Raw genomic sequence first — 23,943 nt, 5'->3', positions numbered from 1 at the left:
CGGATACAAATTGGAAGAGAAATGGCCATCGGAAGGAGAAAAAGTGTCAAAATCGCGAAAACCCACAATTTTGCAGGGGTACCCCTAGGAAAAAATTCGAAAAATTTAAAAACGATATTAGGGCAATGTTTTGAATAAGGAAAGTAGCTTTTGAGTTCCCTGATTACTAAATGGTACTTTGTTTCCTGATCGGATACAAATTGGAAGAGAAATGGCCATCGGAAGGAGAAAAAGTGTCAAAATCGCGAAAACCCACAATTTTGCAGGGGTACCCCTAGGAAAAAATTCGAAAAATTTAAAAACCATATTTCCGCAATGTTTTGAATAAGGAAAGTAGCTTTTGAGTTCCCTGATTACTAAATGGTACTTTGTTTCCTGATCGGGTACAAATTGGAAGAGCCTTGGCCATCGGAAGGAGAAAAAGTGTCAAAATCGCGAAAACCCACAATTTTGCAGGGGTACCCCTAGGAAAAATTCGAAAAATTTAAAAACGACATTAGGGCAATGTTTTTAATGAGGAAAGTGGGTTTTGAGTTCCCTGATTACTAAATGGTACTTTGTTTCCTGATCGGATACAAATTGGAAGAGAAATGGCCATCGGAAGGAGAAAAAGTGTCAAAATCGCGAAAACCCACAATTTTGCAGGGGTACCCCTAGGAAAAAATTCGAAAAATTTAAAAACCATATTTCCGCAATGTTTTGAATAAGGAAAGTAGCTTTTGAGTTCCCTGATTACTAAATGGTACTTTGTTTCCTGATCGGGTACAAATTGGAAGAGCCTTGGCCATCGGAAGGAGAAAAAGTGTCAAAATCGCGAAAACCCACAATTTTGCAGGGGTACCCCTAGGAAAAATTCGAAAAATTTAAAAACGACATTAGGGCAATGTTTTTAATGAGGAAAGTGGCTTTTGAGTTCCCTGATTACTAAATGGTACTTTGTTTCCTGATCGGATACAAATTGGAAGAGAAATGGCCATCGGAAGGAGAAAAAGTGTCAAAATCGCGAAAACCCACAATTTTGCAGGGGTACCCCTAGGAAAAAATTCGAAAAATTTAAAAACGACATTAGGGCAATGTTTTGAATAAGGAAAGTAGCTTTTGAGTTCCCTGATTACTAAATGGTACTTTGTTTCCTGATCGGATACAAATTGGAAGAGAAATGGCCATCGGAAGGAGAAAAAGTGTCAAAATCGCGAAAACCCACAATTTTGCAGGGGTACCCCTAGGAAAAAATTCGAAAATTTTAAAAACGATATTTCCGCAATGTTTTGAATGAGGAAAGTAGCTTTTGAGTTCCCTGATTACTAAATGGTACTTTGTTTCCTGATCGGATACAAATTGGAAGAGAAATGGCCATCGGAAGGAGAAAAAGTGTCAAAATCGCGAAAACCCACAATTTTGCAGGGGTACCCCTAGGAAAAAATTCGAAAAATTTAAAAACGACATTAGGGCAATGTTTTGAATAAGGAAAGTAGCTTTTGAGTTCCCTGATTACTAAATGGTACTTTGTTTCCTGATCGGATACAAATTGGAAGAGAAATGGCCATCGGAAGGAGAAAAAGTGTCAAAATCGCGAAAACCCACAATTTTGCAGGGGTACCCCTAGGAAAAAATTCGAAAAATTTAAAAACGATATTAGGGCAATGTTTTGAATAAGGAAAGTAGCTTTTGAGTTCCCTGATTACTAAATGGTACTTTGTTTCCTGATCGGATACAAATTGGAAGAGAAATGGCCATCGGAAGGAGAAAAAGTGTCAAAATCGCGAAAACCCACAATTTTGCAGGGGTACCCCTAGGAAAAAATTCGAAAAATTTAAAAACGATATTAGGGCAATGTTTTGAATAAGGAAAGTAGCTTTTGAGTTCCCTGATTACTAAATGGTACTTTGTTTCCTGATCGGATACAAATTGGAAGAGAAATGGCCATCGGAAGGAGAAAAAGTGTCAAAATCGCGAAAACCCACAATTTTGCAGGGGTACCCCTAGGAAAAAATTCGAAAAATTTAAAAACGATATTAGGGCAATGTTTTGAATAAGGAAAGTAGCTTTTGAGTTCCCTGATTACTAAATGGTACTTTGTTTCCTGATCGGATACAAATTGGAAGAGAAATGGCCATCGGAAGGAGAAAAAGTGTCAAAATCGCGAAAACCCACAATTTTGCAGGGGTACCCCTAGGAAAAAATTCGAAAAATTTAAAAACGATATTTCCGCAATGTTTTGAATGAGGAAAGTAGCTTTTGAGTTCCCTGATTACTAAATGGTACTTTGTTTCCTGATCGGATACAAATTGGAAGAGAAATGGCCATCGGAAGGAGAAAAAGTGTCAAAATCGCGAAAACCCACAATTTTGCAGGGGTACCCCTAGGAAAAATTTCGAAAAATTTAAAAACGATATTAGGGCAATGTTTTTAATGAGGAAAGTAGCTTTTGAGTTCCCTGATTACTAAATGGTACTTTGTTTCCTGATCGGATACAAATTGGAAGAGAAATGGCCATCGGAAGGAGAAAAAGTGTCAAAATCGCGAACACCCACAATTTTGCAGGGGTACCCCTAGGAAAAAATTCGAAAAATTTAAAAACGATATTTCCGCAATGTTTTGAATGAGGAAAGTAGCTTTTGAGTTTCCTGATTACTAAATGGTACTTTGTTTCCTGATCGGATACAAATTGGAAGAGAAATGGCCATCGGAAGGAGAAAAAGTGTCAAAATCGCGAAAACCCACAATTTTGCAGGGGTACCCCTAGGAAAAATTTCGAAAAATTTAAAAACGATATTAGGGCAATGTTTTTAATGAGGAAAGTAGCTTTTGAGTTCCCTGATTACTAAATGGTACTTTGTTTCCTGATCGGATACAAATTGGAAGAGAAATGGCCATCGGAAGGAGAAAAGTGTCAAAATCGCGAACACCCACAATTTTGCAGGGGTACCCCTAGGAAAAAATTCGAAAAATTTAAAAACGATATTTCCGCAATGTTTTGAATGAGGAAAGTAGCTTTTGAGTTCCCTGATTACTAAATGGTACTTTGTTTCCTGATCGGATACAAATTGGAAGAGAAATGGCCATCGGAAGGAGAAAAAGTGTCAAAATCGCGAACACCCACAATTTTGCAGGGGTACCCCTAGGAAAAATTCGAAAAATTTAAAAACGACATTAGGGCAATGTTTTTAATGAGGAAAGTGGGTTTTGAGTTCCCTGATTACTAAATGGTACTTTGTTTCCTGATCGGATACAAATTGGAAGAGAAATGGCCATCGGAAGGAGAAAAAGTGTCAAAATCGCGAACACCCACAATTTTGCAGGGGTACCCCTAGGAAAAAATTCGAAAAATTTAAAAACGATATTTCCGCAATGTTTTGAATGAGGAAAGTAGCTTTTGAGTTCCCTGATTACTAAATGGTACTTTGTTTCCTGATCGGATACAAATTGGAAGAGAAATGGCCATCGGAAGGAGAAAAAGTGTCAAAATCGCGAAAACCCACAATTTTGCAGGGGTACCCCTAGGAAAAATTTCGAAAAATTTAAAAACGATATTAAGGCAATGTTTTTAATGAGGAAAGTAGCTTTTGAGTTCCCTGATTACTAAATGGTACTTTGTTTCCTGATCGGATACAAATTGGAAGAGAAATGGCCATCGGAAGGAGAAAAAGTGTCAAAATCGCGAAAACCCACAATTTTGCAGGGGTACCCCTAGGAAAAAATTCGAAAAATTTAAAAACCATATTTCCGCAATGTTTTGAATAAGGAAAGTAGCTTTTGAGTTCCCTGATTACTAAATGGTACTTTGTTTCCTGATCGGGTACAAATTGGAAGAGCCTTGGCCATCGGAAGGAGAAAAAGTGTCAAAATCGCGAAAACCCACAATTTTGCAGGGGTACCCCTAGGAAAAATTCGAAAAATTTAAAAACGACATTAGGGCAATGTTTTTAATGAGGAAAGTGGCTTTTGAGTTCCCTGATTACTAAATGGTACTTTGTTTCCTGATCGGATACAAATTGGAAGAGAAATGGCCATCGGAAGGAGAAAAAGTGTCAAAATCGCGAAAACCCACAATTTTGCAGGGGTACCCCTAGGAAAAAATTCGAAAAATTTAAAAACGACATTAGGGCAATGTTTTGAATAAGGAAAGTAGCTTTTGAGTTCCCTGATTACTAAATGGTACTTTGTTTCCTGATCGGATACAAATTGGAAGAGAAATGGCCATCGGAAGGAGAAAAAGTGTCAAAATCGCGAAAACCCACAATTTTGCAGGGGTACCCCTAGGAAAAAATTCGAAAATTTTAAAAACGATATTTCCGCAATGTTTTGAATGAGGAAAGTAGCTTTTGAGTTCCCTGATTACTAAATGGTACTTTGTTTCCTGATCGGATACAAATTGGAAGAGAAATGGCCATCGGAAGGAGAAAAAGTGTCAAAATCGCGAAAACCCACAATTTTGCAGGGGTACCCCTAGGAAAAAATTCGAAAAATTTAAAAACGACATTAGGGCAATGTTTTGAATAAGGAAAGTAGCTTTTGAGTTCCCTGATTACTAAATGGTACTTTGTTTCCTGATCGGATACAAATTGGAAGAGAAATGGCCATCGGAAGGAGAAAAAGTGTCAAAATCGCGAAAACCCACAATTTTGCAGGGGTACCCCTAGGAAAAAATTCGAAAAATTTAAAAACGATATTAGGGCAATGTTTTGAATAAGGAAAGTAGCTTTTGAGTTCCCTGATTACTAAATGGTACTTTGTTTCCTGATCGGATACAAATTGGAAGAGAAATGGCCATCGGAAGGAGAAAAAGTGTCAAAATCGCGAAAACCCACAATTTTGCAGGGGTACCCCTAGGAAAAAATTCGAAAAATTTAAAAACGATATTAGGGCAATGTTTTGAATAAGGAAAGTAGCTTTTGAGTTCCCTGATTACTAAATGGTACTTTGTTTCCTGATCGGATACAAATTGGAAGAGAAATGGCCATCGGAAGGAGAAAAAGTGTCAAAATCGCGAAAACCCACAATTTTGCAGGGGTACCCCTAGGAAAAAATTCGAAAAATTTAAAAACGATATTAGGGCAATGTTTTGAATAAGGAAAGTAGCTTTTGAGTTCCCTGATTACTAAATGGTACTTTGTTTCCTGATCGGATACAAATTGGAAGAGAAATGGCCATCGGAAGGAGAAAAAGTGTCAAAATCGCGAAAACCCACAATTTTGCAGGGGTACCCCTAGGAAAAAATTCGAAAAATTTAAAAACGATATTTCCGCAATGTTTTGAATGAGGAAAGTAGCTTTTGAGTTCCCTGATTACTAAATGGTACTTTGTTTCCTGATCGGATACAAATTGGAAGAGAAATGGCCATCGGAAGGAGAAAAAGTGTCAAAATCGCGAAAACCCACAATTTTGCAGGGGTACCCCTAGGAAAAATTTCGAAAAATTTAAAAACGATATTAGGGCAATGTTTTTAATGAGGAAAGTAGCTTTTGAGTTCCCTGATTACTAAATGGTACTTTGTTTCCTGATCGGATACAAATTGGAAGAGAAATGGCCATCGGAAGGAGAAAAAGTGTCAAAATCGCGAACACCCACAATTTTGCAGGGGTACCCCTAGGAAAAAATTCGAAAAATTTAAAAACGATATTTCCGCAATGTTTTGAATGAGGAAAGTAGCTTTTGAGTTCCCTGATTACTAAATGGTACTTTGTTTCCTGATCGGATACAAATTGGAAGAGAAATGGCCATCGGAAGGAGAAAAAGTGTCAAAATCGCGAAAACCCACAATTTTGCAGGGGTACCCCTAGGAAAAATTTCGAAAAATTTAAAAACGATATTAGGGCAATGTTTTTAATGAGGAAAGTAGCTTTTGAGTTCCCTGATTACTAAATGGTACTTTGTTTCCTGATCGGATACAAATTGGAAGAGAAATGGCCATCGGAAGGAGAAAAAGTGTCAAAATCGCGAACACCCACAATTTTGCAGGGGTACCCCTAGGAAAAAATTCGAAAAATTTAAAAACGATATTTCCGCAATGTTTTGAATGAGGAAAGTAGCTTTTGAGTTCCCTGATTACTAAATGGTACTTTGTTTCCTGATCGGATACAAATTGGAAGAGAAATGGCCATCGGAAGGAGAAAAAGTGTCAAAATCGCGAAAACCCACAATTTTGCAGGGGTACCCCTAGGAAAAAATTCGAAAAATTTAAAAACCATATTTCCGCAATGTTTTGAATAAGGAAAGTAGCTTTTGAGTTCCCTGATTACTAAATGGTACTTTGTTTCCTGATCGGGTACAAATTGGAAGAGCCTTGGCCATCGGAAGGAGAAAAAGTGTCAAAATCGCGAAAACCCACAATTTTGCAGGGGTACCCCTAGGAAAAATTCGAAAAATTTAAAAACGACATTAGGGCAATGTTTTGAATAAGGAAAGTAGCTTTTGAGTTCCCTGATTACTAAATGGTACTTTGTTTCCTGATCGGATACAAATTGGAAGAGAAATGGCCATCGGAAGGAGAAAAAGTGTCAAAATCGGGAAACCCACAATTTTGCAGGGGTACCCCTAGGAAAAAATTCAAAAAATTTAAAAACGATATTTCCGCAATGTTTTGAATGAGGAAAGTAGCTTTTGAGTTCCCTGATTACTAAATGGTACTTTGTTTCCTGATCGGATACAAATTGGAAGAGAAATGGCCATCGGAAGGAGAAAAAGTGCCGAAATCGCGAAAACCCTGATTTTATGGGGGTACCCCTTGGATAGAGAATTTCGCTAGGAACTGAATGGGATTAAGAAATCAATGACTCTATTGTTTTGATAGCAAGCCAATCTGACGGGCCATAAAGACGGGCAGTGGTGGCTACACTCCTCCATTTCCTGGACAGTTCGCGTGATTTGAGGCAGAGATATGGTCAGGTGTAAACAGCAACTAGTGTTCCCCTATTTACAGCCCTTGTTAATGGCCAATTATCTGTGGTGGACTAGGGATTTCCTTTTGTTTCGATTTAGAATTTAATGAATTCGCATGTGATTAGATAGACATTTGGCGCACTATCTGCTGAAGGCTCAGATAAGATATTACAGGTGTTAGCCACTTGCAGCGGATCCACTCAAGGTGCCAGCATGGAGCGTCTCTATCGAACGTGGATTTTCAGAGGTCTGAATGACTATAAATAGCCCTGCACTTGTCTGCGACCAGCACAGTCCACTACATCGGAGACACCACTCACGTACTTGAAGCACCGAAACCATGGCCATGATACCCGTGAGCTACAGCGAAAAGGATAACGTCTGGAGCGGAGCCAAGCGGAATCCCATTTACAAATATGACACCTCCGTTGGCAGGATTATATTTAATAACATGCGTAACTGGCCAAAGAACGTCTGCCAGGTAAGCTCCAGGATTTGTAGAGAAATTCGATTATGTCACCCGTCCCCAATCTCCAGATATGCGATGTGGATGGAGTGGCTGTCACTTTCGAGAAAGGACTCACCTGGGCCATTCGCATAGCCCAGTACCTGAAGAAGCGCGGTCTTAACTACAAGGATGTCATTGGAATTGCCGCCAAGAACTCAACCTATGTAATGCCCCTGGGTGTGGCATGTCTGATGAATGCCACACCCTTCCACGCAGTGAATCCTGTACTCGATCAAGGTGAGTCCGGCGGTATGGAGGTCTCTTGATTAAAAAAAATAATGGGTTACTTTTGCGGTCTAGGTACACTGACACATGTCTTCTCGATCACCAAGCCAACTCTGATATTCTGTGATGGCCACGAGTACGAGAAGATCCATGAGGCCACCAAAGGATGGCATCCGGAGATCTTCACCCTAACTGATCATATCGAGGGAGTGTCCAGCATTGAGACTCTTCTGGATCCCACCACCACGGAAAGGATTTATCAGTGAGTGGAATGAGTGTCCAGCCACCTAATGAGTTACAAATTGTGGCTTTTTTTAGGCCGGAACCCCTGAGGGATGGTGACCAGACAGTGGCTATTCTGTGCTCTTCGGGAACCACTGGCCTGCCCAAGGCTGTGTGCATTTCCAATAGCATTTTGATTCAGGATAGCATGTAAGATTAAGAATATAATATTATTATGAATTATTTTTAAATATTTAAAACTTTGTAATTGCAGGCTGATTACCAGCGAATCGGTGATTTATATTGGAAGTTGCCTGGACTGGATCACCGGACTGTGGGCCTTTGTGTTCAGCACCGTTTTCGGATGCACTCGCATCATTAGCAACAAGCCCTTTAGTCCCGAATATTTCGTCAGTCTGGTAAAGAAGTACAAGATCAACTACGCTGTACTGCCACCGCGTCATCTTTCGGCCATGATTAGCTGCCCGGATGCTACTCCCGAGGCCCTATCGCCCATCACGCTCCTCAATTATGGCGGCGGTTCAGTTTCCGCGTCTACCCTGCAGAAATCCCAGCAGATCTGCAAGAGCGCCATGCTCAATTCTGGGTATGGAATGACGGAGGTGGGCGCCATCACCATCAATATCGGAATCAGCAATGTTGCGTCAGCCGGAAGGCCCATACCGGGCATTAAAATCCGTATTGTGGATGAGGATGGCCGGAATCTGGGCTACAATGAGGTGGGCGAGATCTATGTCCATACGGGCCAGGCGTGGAACGGTTACTACGGCAATCCCGTCGAGACACGCCGCATGCAGGACTTTGAGGGATGGTTCCACACCGGCGACCTGGGCTACTTTGATGATCAGAACTTCCTGTATATAGTGGACCGGAAGAAGGAGATCCTCAAGTACCAGGGACTCCATTACTGGCCCACCGAGATCGAAAGCGTCATCACGGAGATGCCGCAGGTGCAGGACGTCTGCGTGGTGGGCATCTACGATGAGCGGGAGGGCGATGCTGCTGGTGCTCTGGTGGTGAAGGCTAAGGGTGCCAATGTCACGGCCCAGGAGATAGCGGATCATGTGGCCAAGAAGCTTCCCGCCACCCAGAAGCAGCTCCGGGCCGGAGTCGTCTTTACGGACAAGCTGCCAGCCAATGTCAATGGCAAGACAATGCGAAAGGTGGCACGCGACGTCTTCGTAGCCCAAAATGCAGCTCGCAAGTGAGATCGGTGGCACTCCAAGTCTGTTTCTAATCTTAAGTGCTGGCAAATAATAGGAATACTTGAAACGCTGTTGGCGAAGCACCTTGGTCGAGGGCCCTCGACGGTAGGGTGACCTTTGGATAGCCATAAGCCATAAATTGTAACTGCAGTGGACACTAATCCCTCAAAAGGGAAACACCAAAGTCCACTGTGGATAGTGGATATATATGTAAGTCATATCGTTAATCATTCAGTCTATATAGTTTAACCCCTTTTTTTTTTTTTTTTTTTTTGTAAAATCTGTTTATTATAATAAAAAAAAATTAATTCAAACTTTTCAGTCTTTTTGTGGGTAGTTATGGGTATTATTATAGTCGGGAGCTTCTGAAGATTTTTAAGATATCAAGGCTCTTTAAGAAGAAAGTATGCATTGAAGAGGTTCACTTTCGAAGCTAAAATCTTTAAAATTCTTCAAAGAACCATCCTCCAAATCTTAATCTGTTTTATTGTAACATACTTTCAGGCACCTTTAATAAATTTTTCAGAGTATCAGGCTATCTGATAACTCTTAGCACTATCTTATAATATTCTTTAAAATTATTGTCATTTACGAAGTGTGTCATTATCTGAATAGTTTCCTACTGATAAGATTATCTGATCCTTATCATTGTATCATCATAACAGTTTCAAGTTTATGCAATGGTGCATCTATGGATTTGCCTCCAAATCCCTATTATTACTTATATGACTTCGACTTTTCACAGATTGTTTTGAAAAGAACTAGTACTTGTTGAAAATCAGGTGTTTCATTGATGCAGGTCATCCAGATAAGGCAGTTTATTGCCATCTGGTTATCACTATAACTAAGGTTTCACTTCCTAGACAGAGGCAGTTATAGTTTAGATAGTGATTTATTAAAGACATCGATCGATCGATCGACTGATGAAATTGAGGCATTTTTACGATGCCCGGGACAGGGTTTGGAGCAGGATTTAGTCTAAAAGGTTCCTCAATGTATAAGGAGGAAGCTTCTTTGGAAAAGATTATCAGCAGTACTATGAGAACCTTTCCAAGAGACGTGGAGAGAATTTTGACTCCTCCTTCAAGGAGTAACCCTTTTTTTCGCGACAAGGATAACCCATTATATTGGAAAACAAATAGTTTTGATTCCAAAACGAGCCTTCCAACTCCATAAGTTAGAGGCAATTGAATTAGTGAGCTGGGAGGGGGGGTAAACCCCATTAAATGGATGAGGAAGCTGCGAATTTCTAGCAATGTCACACTTGACTACCGAGTGTCCTGCTACGTGATCCCATTCGCAGCTTAACAGCCTCCAGGACTTGATCCTTAATCTAATTAGCAGGACGGACTATGCAGATGCTGGAGCAGATTAGCAGGAGCAGATAAAGTCATTTTCCTGGCCGACAACACGAGGACAAAAAAAATGTATACATACATACGTACATACATATAATACCAGGATTCAGTTGGTAAACATGTGCTGCCCCCACCGGAGCCACCAGAGCCACCGGTCCATGTGCATGTGGCACAACAACCTTTTTCGGGGCAGACACATTTCCCACATTTTTCCGCCCAGGCCCCAGTACTCTTCTCAGACTGGCTTGGAAAAAAAAAAACCATTCTACGACACGTAACTTTTTCTGTCGGGGACACTTTGGCTTTGATGTTGTTTGCCTCGCCGTAGAAGGATGAGGTGGTGGCCAGGAAGGACTGCAGGAACTGCAGGACTGGGATTGAAAATCAGAGGAGCAGACCGACCATTCGCAGGTCCTGCGACAAAACAGGACCTAGGCCTTACTACTGGGCACGACCTAACCCAACACGGAAAGCCAGCCCCCCTCTCTCTGGCATTCGGTTCTGGTTCTGGTTCTGCAATGAACTTTTAATGTGGAAACTTTTATAATTGAGTAAAATTGTGCGTGTGAGTATGCCAAGAGTGTGTGTCTGTGTGCGACTGTGTATGTATTAAATTTTATTACTGGCAAAATAAAAAGCCAAACGACAATAGCAAAAAAAAACACATACAAATAGGCGAATAGAAAAAAAGAAAAGTTTAGAAAAGAGTCGAAGTTGAGATACTCTAAGAGGTACGATTAAATATGAAATTGTAGACTTTACTAACATATTTTAATATCTAACTTTAATGTTGATAGATTTCTAAGCAAACACTAAACTCAACACAAATAAAATACCAAAAAATATCTATAATAATAACTATACCCCTCAGAGTATATAGTAAGTAACTATACTATATAGTAGCTATATAGTAGTAACTATACCCCTCAGTGTTAGAGTATTAAAACCCCGAAATAGAAACAGAAAAAAAACCCAAAAACACGAGTAAAATCTGGATGAACAAAACAGAGAAAATGCTTTTCAGTTTAAATGAAAAGAAAAATACTTTAAAAACCCAAGCACGTTTAAGAGCAAAAAAAAAATAAAAATAAAATAGGAATGAGAAGATGGGCTCTCTAGGCCATTCTTGGCCCTGTGGCCTTTGCCCTTTTGCCATCTCAATGAGCTTGTTTCACACGCTCGGCGGAAAAGTTGTTGAAAATTATCATCGTCGTATGCCCATCGTTCATACACGCCCACACTGCCCCACACAGTGCCACGCCCCTCTGGCAACCGTCCACCGACTCGACCATTCTATATTCTAGCGGGCAGCCAGTTGCTAAAAATTGTTAGTGAAAATTATAACATTTACAATATGGCATCCATAAAATTGTATGTAGTTATAACTAACTAACTAACGACGCACACATGTCGACCATGACCACGGGCCACGCCTCTACCGCCCACCAACTAACTGGAAGATTTCTCTAACGGATTAAGGGTATACCCTTCATAGTCCCCCCCTTGGTAAAAACTGGCAATTATGCGTAGCAATTTTCGTAGAAAAGTTAAAGCCAACTCTGCCAGGGCTATATAAATATATAACATGAGGGGTAAAAACGATTTCCATGTTGGTTGGGGGAGGGGATTGAAATTTTTGAATCCGGTCTGGGAATTTGGAATGGGTTTTAAGGGTTCGGGTTTTGGGGTTATGAAATGAAGACCCTCTGAGTCTGAGGGGGTGTGGTAATGGTTTCAAAGTGCCCACGTATGTACAACATTCTGTCCGGACTCTGGACTACTTTGGTCAGTTTTCCGGTGACATAACTGATGTTTTGGGTGGTAATTTTTGGTAATTTGCCACATGGCATGTCAAAGAGTCTTCAAATTAAAGACCAGGCCATAAAAACACCAAAGCCAGAGATTCCAAGGTATGAGAAAAAATTAAATAAATAAAAAATATTAAATAAGAAAATCAGGTACGAGGAATACCAGGACAAAATAGATCCATAGACCAGGTCACAAGAACACAAAATATTCAAAGGTAAGACAAAAAAAATTAAATAAATAAATAAAAATATATTAAATAAGAAAATCAGGATAGAGAGCAAGTAGCATAATGGTGGATTTCCGAAGATTATGGCTCTTCTCACGTTAAAAGTCCACAAGAAAAATTCTGAACTTCTAGATTCCAAGGACGGATAAATAAGATAAAATTAATAAATAAAAAATATTAAATAAGAGCATTGGGAAAATATTAAAAACAAGAATTCTCTGCCTTGGAACGGAGTTCAATTAGAATCCAAGGTATAAGAAAAAAATTAAATGAATAAATGAAAAAATATTAAATAAGAAAATCAGGTACGAGGATCACCCGGACAAAACAGATCCATAGACCAGGTCACAAGAACAAAAAATATTCCAAGGTAAAACAAAAAAATTAAAATGTAAAAATAAAAAATATTTAAGAAGAAAATCAGGCCAGAGACCCTGGCTTTCAAGAACTAAAGACCATTGCACGAAAAGATATATATAAATATATAAAGAAAAATCAGAAAATCAGGTTAGAGTAGCAACAGTAGCATAATGGTAGATTTCCGAAGAATATGGCTCTTCTCATTTTTAAAGTCCGCAAGAAAAGTCCCGAACTTCTAGATTCCAAGGTAAAACAAAAAAAATAAAAAGAAAAAATAAAAAATATTTAAGAAAATCCGGGTAGACCCTGGCATTCAAAAACTTTAGTTCCATTGCACGAAAAGATATATATAAATAAATAAAGAAAAATCAGAAAATCAGGTTAGAGTAGCAACAGTAGCATAATGGTGGACTTCCGAAGAATATGGCTCTGCTGACGTTTAAAGTCCGCAAGAAAAGTCCCGAACTTCTAGATTCCAAGGTAAACAAAATAAATAAAATGTAAAAATAAAAAATATTTAAGAAAACCCAGCTAGACCCTGGCTTTCAAAAACTTTAGTTACATTGCACGAAACGATATATATAAATAAATGAAGAAAAATCAGAAAATCAGGTTAGAGTAGCAACAGTAGCATAATGGTAGATTTCCGAAGAATATGGCTCTTCTCATTTTTAAAGTCCGCAAGAAAAGTCCCGAACTTTTAGATTCCAAGGTAAAACAAAAAAAATAAAATGTAAAAATAAAAAATATTTAAGAAAATCCGGCGAGACCCTGGCTTTCATGAACTAAAGACCATTGCACGAAAAGATATATATAAAAATATAAAGAAAAATCAGAAAATCAGGTTAGAGTAGCAACAGTAGCATAATGGTAGATTTCCGAAGAATATGGCTCTTCTCATTTTTAAAGTCCGCAAGAAAAGTCCCGAACTTCTAGATTCCAAGGTAAAACAAAAAAAATAAAATGTAAAAATAAAAAATATTTAAGAAGAAAATCAGAGGGAGAACAGGGCTAGAGGGATCCATTTAAAAACAGTAGCATAATGGTGGAGTTCCAGATACCATTGCAATATAAAATTAATTATTAAAAAACAAAATAAATATTGATAAGAAAAAAGAATCAGGAGATCCAGAAATAAATCTCTGCTTTAAGGCCCAAGGCAAGAAAAATTAATAAAAATAAATAAAAAATCAGATATATGAGGACTTCAGTAGAAGAAGATGCAGTTCCGCCAGTTCGACTAATAGCCTTGGTTCTTATTTGTTTTAAATCAAAAAAATAAAAATAAATAAGAAAATCAGTTGCAAAATTGCAAAATAAAATAATTATTAAAAAAATAAAAGCAGAAAAATAAGAAAAGATGAGCCGACCCGAGCCAGACGAATGCCAGGCGACGACTGACTGAAATATTTTCATTTTTCTGCCAAGGTGGGGTTTCAAAAAAAATCAAGGCCTACTTCTTAGGAACTAAAAAATACCAAAATAATTTATAGTTTTGGGATTTTTGGTAATTTTCTTTTTTAATACGGTCACCTTAATTAGCACCCACATGGAAAACAGTTCAAGTTTTAAAATATATGACTTACTTTTTCTTTTAAGTAAATATTTTAGCACAAGTACTAACTATATTTTAGTAAATTCAAGTCTGATGGAGTTAGTTTCGGTAGCGTTTAGTTTCGTTGGCCTGGCCAGGCATTTTATTTCATTAGTTTTCGTTGAAACCCAACAGTAGCCACCAGAAGGCAGAGGCCGAGGCTGGCAGTTCACAGCCTTGGCCGGGTCAACGTTTGTCCCCCCGTCTGTGCCCCCCTCCCTTTAGGCGCTCAGCCTCCATTTTCTAGCCAAAAACTGCTTTTGTTCTTGCCCTAAAGCGACTGTAAAATCCAAACCAAAAGCCAGCAAGAAATATTTTACTACGGCAATTTTCGGGCATAAAGTAATTACAAAATACTCTCCATCACACAGGCACATACATACACTGAGGGGAGCTGAGTGGATGGGGGGGTTACAAGCGTGGGGGGAGTCGACAAGAGCCTCTAATAGCTAAGAAATTAATTTTCACAAAAAGCTATTAAGAGAGTCACAAAAATTTCCAAATATAAAACCAAACAATGCGCATTGGGGGTGTATGGCAAGGACAAGGGTATAGGCTGGGTGGACTGGTGGGTGGGTCGTTGGTTATAGGGCGGATGCGGTTGAAGGTTAGATAGCCTCCAAGCATTGGACTGGAGGTCAAGCACCAAAGTAGGCAAGTGGGCTAGGGGGTGTCGTCGACTCTCTTATTCGCTCAACGATTTAATTACAGAATTTACACAGTAATAAAATTTATGACTGAAAATGATATAAAAACCAGCGAATAAGACGTTTTCAATATGAAAATAGGACATTTCTAAGGAAATGCACTAAATTTGACACATTTTAGGCAAGGTAAGGTCACACTAACAGGCCTATATATCTAATAAATCAAAACTTTTTATTAAAAAATGGCACAAAAGACAACAAAATATGATAATTAAGCTTAAAACAAAGCATAGCTTAAGAAATACTTAAATTTTGAGACATTTTAGGCAAGGTAAGCTCACATAATCAACCATATACACTAAGCTGGTCACACTTTTTATTAAAATTTTGCAAAAAGGCAAGTAAATAGTTAAAAATGTTTGTTTTTAAACTTTTCTTTCAGTGCCTGCCAGCGTCAGCATGTTTTGAGTAATGAAATTGCGACAGAAAACATGGCGCGCGCCCCCTCATCGTCATAAATAGACAAATGTTCAATAAACAAAGCAAATTGCGGATTATTTCTGGAGTGAGTTCCAAAGTACCTACTCATAGTCCAACCCTCGACCCTCGGCCCTCGACCCTAAAGCTCACACTACAAAAAAATAAAAAAATAAAGAAATATCGGTATAATAATAATGATATGCAGAACACAGAGAGACAGAGACACGACCAGAGGGCCCCAAATGAAACAAAAACATGTCATTAAATGGCCAGAAAAACATCATGATCATCATCAAGAACGGTCCGGGACAGAAAACAGGACAAACATGACAGCCAAACATTTTTATGACATGGCAACTGGCGCTTGAAGAATTAATTAAAAATTAAATGGCCTATTAAAATTGTTATCGAGACGCAGCGACGCCGGCAGCGACAGCGACAGCGACGGCGACGTCAGCGAATGGTCTGCTGCCCATTTAAGTGTTAAACAAATGCGAAAAAGCTCGAAACGCAAAATTGGTAATGTGAATGGTGTGTGAGTGTGTGTGTGTGTGTGTGTGTGTGTGTGTGTGTGTGTGGGGAAAGGGGGAGAGGATGGGGAATGGAAACAAAAGCAAGCCACAAAAGCAGGCAGACAGACACCGAAAAACGAAAACGGCCTGCAGTTCTATCTGATCTGCAAAAATATATATACATTATACAACACTATACAATATATAATGAAGATTGTATATATATGTACATATATAATATATATTATTCGGATGCTTGTGTATGTATGTGTGAGGGTCATAAAATGTTGCATGCCTGACATCGCGAAGTGACGCCAACGATGCTTGAACATGTCAAAACATGCATAAAAATGCGAAAATTGGCCCAGGGGCAGAGGGAAAGGGATGCCACGAGAAGTGAAGTGTGAGCTTGTAATACACACAAATACATAGCTAGTGGGAGTGAGGGGAAATAGAGCCAGAGGCAGACAAACAGAGACAGAGAAAGAGAAAGAGACATAGAAAGTGCAGAGGAAGTCACAGCCATTCGCATTTTGTCACCATTCATATGGCCAAACAATTTGCCATTGTTGCCAGTCCTTGAGATGTAGCCTCATGCAACTTGTGTCCTTTGAATAAATGCTACATAAATATGTACATATGCATATCAAATATATAGTGAATTTTTATATCAAATATTTATTTGAGAACTTGAGCAAATAATTGAAAAGATTACAAAAAGAAAATGCAATGAGAGTAAAGGTCAGAGGCTTATTAAAGCGCAGCTGATCTTCTTAACCTCAAATATTATCAATGAAAATCTAGAAAAAAGGATAACCCCTCTAGATAACCCAGAGGTATGGCAATTATGCAACCAAATCACCAAATTCAGCATACAAGTATAACAATTTGTCAAACACTCGACGGCCGGTCCACATCCTCTGCATATATAACAGTTTTTTTTTTTTCTGTATGCCGAACACTCGACGAAAAATATGCATAAAATAAAAAAATGCCAACTCGAGTCAATAACGGTCCAACGAAAGATGTGGAATATTCAGAAAAAGAAAAAAAAAATGTAGGGGGGGAAATCCTTGCATATTTTCCAGCAAACGCAGCAAGATTTTTCGTGAAAATTCTCGTTTTTATGCTGCAAGACAGCTTGTCTTGTCTCTCTTTCGGTTGTTGGCATTGCTAATGCTATCTCTGTCGCAAGGTCAAGGAGGAGGGAGTGGCCACTCGAAAGGCGGCACATGATGGCACATGTCCTGGAAAAATGCCCTCCCAGTGTCAGTTATATGCACAAGAGCTCAGGGAAACTCATGGAAAATAAAGGGGGGTATGGTCATAAACTAAGAGAAAATAAGGGTTTTGGAATTAGAAATTAATATATTAAAGATTTAATTTAAATTTTAAAAAATCTATAATGCCTTAAGATGTTTATAATATTATTTTTATATTTTTTTCTCTTAGTGTATTTTGTAAGAAATCGAAATCATTGTTGTGCTGCCCTCTCTTGGCCTGACTTTTTGATTTTATGACATTATTAAGCATTGATAGGCGACATTTACACACAAAAATGAGAGCTACGCTTGATTGGGTCTCCTCCTACATGTGTACCGCCCACCCCACCACACACCCTCTGAGAGTGGGGGGCCTGAGTGTGTGTATTTCCGTATCCGGCATTAAAAGGCAAAATCCCCAAGAGAGCCACAGAGACAAAGGACCTTTGATGGGCTGCGAAATGAAAGAAGAATCTGAGGGGGGGGAGCGCGTGTCACGATCTCTGGCAGATGCGCTATATGGCATATATCTGCTTAAAGCTCTTTAGCCTTGGACACCCTCCTTTTGGTGGAAAATCCTTTCTCCAAAAAGGTCCTTTTTCTCCTCTCCACTCTCCACTCGCCATGGAGGAGATTGATTGCCTGCAGTAAGCGTTGCAGAAGAAGAAAAACTATCCCAGCGGCCAGAAATGATGACGAAAAACCCGGGTGGGTATACCCCCCCCACCGCTCTTTTAAAAAAGAGGGGAGGGGGGTGGCATGTGTTAGCATTTGACACATATCCTGGGCTCTCAAACTGTAGATGTTGCAACGTTGTTGCAACGGCTGTTGAACAGGAAGACATTAAAAAATGTATGCAACATGTCAAGGGCTACACTACAAGAAAAAAAAGAAACCAAGTCATGGTTATGCCAGGAAGAGGGAGGGAGGGGGATAAGAGGTCGATATGTCAGTAGGCCCAGCCATTCATTCATTCATTCACTTATTCATTCATTCATTCATTCAGTCACTTGCTGGCTCATTCATTTATTCGCTTCTCACTTGGAAAGGAAAGGTTCCATCACCCTCTTGAGTTTTCTATGCTTCGGTTACACTCGAAGAAATTTTTAATAATTTAAGGAGAGGTTTTAATAAATTTTCAGATTTTTTATAAAGTTTATTTTAAGGCTTTATACTCTTAACTAAGCTTCTTTTACTCTTTTTATATTATTTCTTATTTTTCTAGTAATATCTTTATTTCTTTAATTTTTTTCAGTGCCTTTTCTCCACTTTTTCTCAATGACCTCGTCAGCGGAATGTTGACTTATCTGTGATTGCCTCGCCAATATATGGTTGTTGCTGCTTCTATGGCTGTGGCTGTTGTCGCGTTTGGCATTATTTGTTTTATATTTGACACTGACACACACCCACACTTACACACACACATATCCTTATACACCCACACATAGGAAATCCATGTCTGAGCCATAAAAATGAGACTGCGAATTGCAATAAAATAAAATAAACTGCCGCGCAATATATATTCTTTTTTTTTGTCGGCTACTAGCCCATGTCTCCAAAATCAAATCAGTGTTGGGCTTTTATTTTATTATTTTTCCCCAAAAAAAGGAACTAGTTCTTAAGATTCTTAAGATTTAGAAAATATTAAAATAAATAAATAAGGAATAAATAAATAAAAATTAAAAGGAGAAAGTATGAAGAAAAGGCTAGAAGAAACCTTTTAAGAATCCTAAGTTAGTTTTATGGCCTTGAATATATTCTTAATTTCAATTTTTTAAATAATAAATAAAATACTTAAAAACTTACATAATTTATTCAACTAAACTTTAATTTAATTTCCAAAAACACAACTCCCAAAATAGTCCTGTGAAAATGTGATTGTGCCAACACTATAACGAAAATTAGGCTCATAGATCCTTTTTTTTGGCGGCACGTGTGGCAAATGATTATAGTAGTTGCCCCACAACCTTTCTCTCCAACGCCCCACTCCCTCCCCTGCCACCAACAAATATCCTGGCATACAAATTATGTAATAATAATAATAATACAACAACAAGGACGTGTCATCTATCAGGACCAGCTGCTGGGTGGTAGGTTTTGAAATTTATTTGCAAATAATTTTAATAAAAATCAACAGTGCGTTTCATGGCCATAGGTAGACGTGCATTCGCTTCCAGCATCTGCAATCTATAATTCCTGCAAAATGGCAACCGGAAATGGTCGAGGCGGCCATAGTTTATGGTCTGGCCCGGACTGAAGGTCAATCCAGTGGAAGGTCAAAGGGTTGCCACCCTCAGCATTCTTGATTTTCGAAAGGAGATTTATGTTCAACAATCGAGTGCCAGTTTGCATTCGTTAATTGATTGCAAACAAGCCAAAAAAAAAAATCAGAAAAAAATAAAATGGAGAATAGTGAAGGTTATAGTGCACAGGACTTGCCAGGATATGTGGTAAACAATAGAAAGAGAGAGAGAGAGAGACAGGGAAGGAGAGGAAACTCCATTGCTCATATCGTCAGCTTCCGACTCAATTAAGTTCCACAAAAACTTGTCCATTCCGCTTGGCCAACAAATCCAATTAACAATAAAGCCCCTCCCCCTATCCCCCAATCCCCCCGCCCCCTAAATGACACATGCCACGCCCTAAATGGAAATCAACAACAACAAATATTTTTTTTTTTGCGGGTTTGGCACTTTTCTGCGCATCACTGTCAGCAGCAAGGGGTCAAGGGTCAACCGCCATATAAATCACAAAATATAATACAATGGAAAATTGAGCCACAGCCGGATATCGGTGCGGTGCCTATTTATTAGTTCAATACTTAATATTTATGGGTGCAAGTGTTAATTTTATTACCGCAACCATGGGCCCATGGGGCGTATGTGTAATATTAATTACGAGCTATCGATTGTGTCAAATAGATTAGGGAGATTTTCGTGAGGCTTTTCCGCCATCCGTTATCCATTATCCTTTATCCGTTTTCCGGATAAAGGTGTGTAAATGCAAATCAAATCGTAAATCGTCCTTGAAATGTGATTGGTATAGGGCGCAATAGCGATATAGAGCTCCCATTAGCGCACAAAAGTAGGCAATGAAATTAGTTTAACGACCTCAAAGGATACAAAACACACACAGCCACACCAGGCCACACTGGCAAAAGGCAATTCACAGGAATTTTAATTGAAAGGTATCCAATGGGGGGGTGTGGCCATCAAAAATAGCTCAAAGCCAAGCCATTCATTCATTCCATTCGAGTGTGTAAGCGCTTAAAGACCCAAATATCTTCATTATTGAATAATGAGCCGAGTGTCCTGACAGCGGCTCACCAGAGATAATCGATGGGAATTTTTGCATAATGGTCCTTGTTACACCATCACTCCTGACGATCGTTATATATATATATATATATATATATATTCTTTTATTTATTTTGTGATTTTGTTATTTTGGCCCAACTCCAAGGTGACTTGGCCTTAGATTTCCTTTCGCTGATTTACATATTTTATTTTTTTTTTTTTTGGTGGGTTTCTGTCGGTTATTTATAGAACCCTCACATTAGCTGGAAAACAATTGAAACTTTCCACTTAGCAATTGGGGGGACAAATCGTTTCATAATTGATTGATGTGCCAGGGGGATAAGTTTGTTTTTTTTTTTTGCGAGTTTCGAGGACTTGACAGATATTCAGGAGGGGAGGGTGTGACTTTTGTATAAGTAATCGAAATCACATCAAGTTCAAGTACTTTATCAGATTTGGTTTTTGGGAATGAGGTTTTAAATATTTAAAAGAAATATATTTAAGAATATTATTTATAGATTGTAACCCCATTATTTCTCACCGTGCTCTTTAGAATAGAATTCACATCCTTTTTGGCAAAGGACAGGACTCCCATCTGTCTGTCTGTTGTTGAATTTCTGCTGCTGTTGTTTGGTTTACCCCGAAACTGACAACCGCAGGTTGCCCTGTTTTCCTGCCACGCCCCCTCAGGCAATAGCCCCTAGCTCTAACCCTACTATATGTCTCTTTAACTACATTTCCCACCCCCCTCTCCAACCAATAGGTCCTCTCTCTATAGTTGTAGTTCCTCCCCTCAACTGATGTCAAAATAATTTCAATGACACCCGCCATCTACACACACTGAGAGGATACAGACAGGACACCCAGGACATGTGTGTGTGCAAGTGAGATGAAGATATTTAGACAGATTTTTGATAGCTTTCCCCGCCTGGCTGTCCAAAATTGAGTTTTGATTTCAAACCCAATTCCCATAATGTGGGCCACTGCTGCCGGGAGTACGGCTGCCAGTGATTGCTACAAATTCGATTGATTTAACGGCGCGTTTATTGTGAACGAACGATTTTCTCCCGAATATATCCTGGATTCTGATTTAGTTCCCGCCCCTCCCCATCCATTATTTTGTTGGTCATTTGCTCAGTGAATTGAATATGTCAAGACAAATCCGACATGGAGTTGGGGGCCCGGTACGTGACCATAATTCTTGACTTTCCAGCGAAGGATGAAGGATATACAACCGCAAGTTTTTCACTTGAAAGGATTTGAAGAAAGCCAAACAATTAAATATATTTTTGAGTAAATAAGCGGGGTTTGGCTTTGAAAAGTCTTAGGAGATGGAAATTGTATTACTTTGCTTAAAAAAAAAAAGAGGAGAAATAAGATGAGTTTAAACATTAAACAGAAGCTTAAAGTTTTAACTTTAAAAAGTCTTGATTTTTATCTTTTTTCGCTTTTTTCATGGTAAAAGGAGTAAAAGCAATATTTTAGAAGGATTATAAATGGAAGAAATATTAGAAGAATTAGAAATAATCAAATGACTTTTATTATTTCTCCTATGAAAACTAAACACTATCTCCTATAAGTAATACTCTCATTAGACTTAAACTTTCTTCTTCTCTCGGATCTATCCACCGAGAGATCTATCTATCTTTCTATCTAAGCTTGTACTCTCAGATCTATCCAACATATTATCTCTACGATTATTTCTTACAGCCGTACCATATGCGGCCTTGGCTTCTTTTGGTTATTAGACCATGAGGTGGGCTGTACTTAAGCAGAAACTGCATGATAATCATCTAATAATATGTTAGACCTTCTTTAAAAACCTTTTATCTACAAATAAGAATAAGGGCAGTAGGGTTATCTCCTCTTCTATTTCCTCTTCTACAATATCTCTTTTCAATTTCCTTCCCAAAATATTTTTAATTATTTCTAAAAATAAACTTTTTTTTAATCCAATAATATTACCTAACAAGGTCTATAACTCCTACATATTCAAACCCACACCCAAAAGTTTCAAGGCCCCCCCCCTAAAAATATCTCCATAACTAATAGATATCCCCCCACTTTCTATTAAAAAAAAAGTTACCATTTTTCATCAAACTATAACTAAAAATGAAACTTTTCCCCTTCCTCCTCCGCCCCCTTTTTTTAGCTCCCAAATTACTAAACACATTTATGTTTTTGTTGCCATTTGGAATTATTTTTTGCAATTAATATTTTGCAGAGCCCCCCCGGCTTCCGTTTGGGCCAAGTTTTTTGAGCCACAATTCAATTTACATGCCGCTTCAAGGACTGTTTGGCATTTTAATCACGCCGGTCGTAGACAAGGGGGGGATGAGGAAGGACGAGGGCCTGGGCCTAGAGTCCTTTTCGGCTGACTGGAAGGACAGTTGACTGCTTAGCCCTCGGGTTACTTATAACTAATTGAAATCAGAGACAGTGCGTTGTTCGAAAAAGGGGTTCAGAAAAAATTATGGAAAAAGGTTTAAGTATTTGTGTGCGACAGAGAGAGAGAGAGAGGGCTAGAAAGAGAGAGCAAGAGAGAGAGAAAGCGAAATCGATGCTGTCAGTTGACAGTTTGTTAATTAAAAACAGCACCAGGTTCAAGGGGAATCCAGAAGAGGAGCCAGAACCCCGGTCCTGACTGGGAAAAGCCAGTGGAGCGGTCACTCAACGTCTCACGCACCCACGCACACACCCACACACACACTTATACACATATGGAACACAGACTTGTATCCTGGTATCCCTGGGTTCATGCACTTGGCAGGCTCGGATGGCAAACGTCAGGCCAGGCTAATAAATTGCCCAGAGAATCGAATCGAACAAAGGAACCGACCAACTGCGAGAACAGGACGACCAGGACGAGCAAATTTCTCACTCAGTCAAGTCCTCAACCCTCTCCACCATAGGCTGCCCTGCCCTCCACCCATTTTTGTCACCTACCCACCCCAGCCACCCCACCAAACACTCACCTATCGTTGTAATTAATGTCAGGGAGTAGAGAAAGGCAGAGGCGTAGGTCCATTTGTGGGTGGGTGCATTCATCTGTATGCCGCCAGGAGGATAAACCTTCGACTGTCTCACAGCCCGCAGTAGAGTGTCCTGCGAAAAATTGAAAAAAAAAAATCAGAAAAGAAAAACAAAAAACCATATAAAAGGGAAACGCTCAATTAGCCATCAAAAAAAGATATCCTGCGATGTGTCCTCACCTGGAAAAGTTGAACTTCCTGGGCGGCCAGTCGCGTCCAGTTCTCCTTATAGAGTATATTCAGGTCCTCCGTTATCGACCACAAACGATCCACAGTTCTGTTTTAAATCGAATTCATTTTCTTG

General features: G+C 39.1%; 2 protein-coding genes across 2 annotated transcripts in view; one reads left to right on the top strand and one right to left on the bottom strand.

The window, feature by feature from the left end:
• Positions 1 to 23,943, bottom strand: part of LOC108134100 (uncharacterized) — an 81,523-nt gene that overhangs the window by 10,524 nt on the left and 47,056 nt on the right. Inside the window, 2 exon segments of the mRNA XM_043209871.2 lie at positions 23,583 to 23,712; positions 23,820 to 23,916. Of these exon segments, the coding sequence (XP_043065806.2) occupies positions 23,583 to 23,712; positions 23,820 to 23,916 (227 nt within the window).
• On the top strand, positions 7,179 to 9,377 carry LOC108134107 (luciferin 4-monooxygenase-like). The gene is made up of 5 exons (XM_017254292.3): positions 7,179 to 7,363; positions 7,420 to 7,627; positions 7,691 to 7,877; positions 7,934 to 8,047; positions 8,112 to 9,377. Exons 1-5 carry the CDS (start codon positions 7,223 to 7,225, stop codon positions 9,064 to 9,066), a joined length of 1,605 nt encoding a protein of 534 aa, XP_017109781.2. The 5' UTR covers positions 7,179 to 7,222; the 3' UTR covers positions 9,067 to 9,377.

Source organism: Drosophila bipectinata, chromosome XL (genome assembly GCF_030179905.1).
Source record: "Drosophila bipectinata strain 14024-0381.07 chromosome XL, DbipHiC1v2, whole genome shotgun sequence".
Classification (NCBI taxonomy): Eukaryota; Metazoa; Arthropoda; class Insecta; order Diptera; family Drosophilidae; genus Drosophila; species Drosophila bipectinata.
This window is presented reverse-complemented; position numbering and strand designations above follow the sequence as displayed.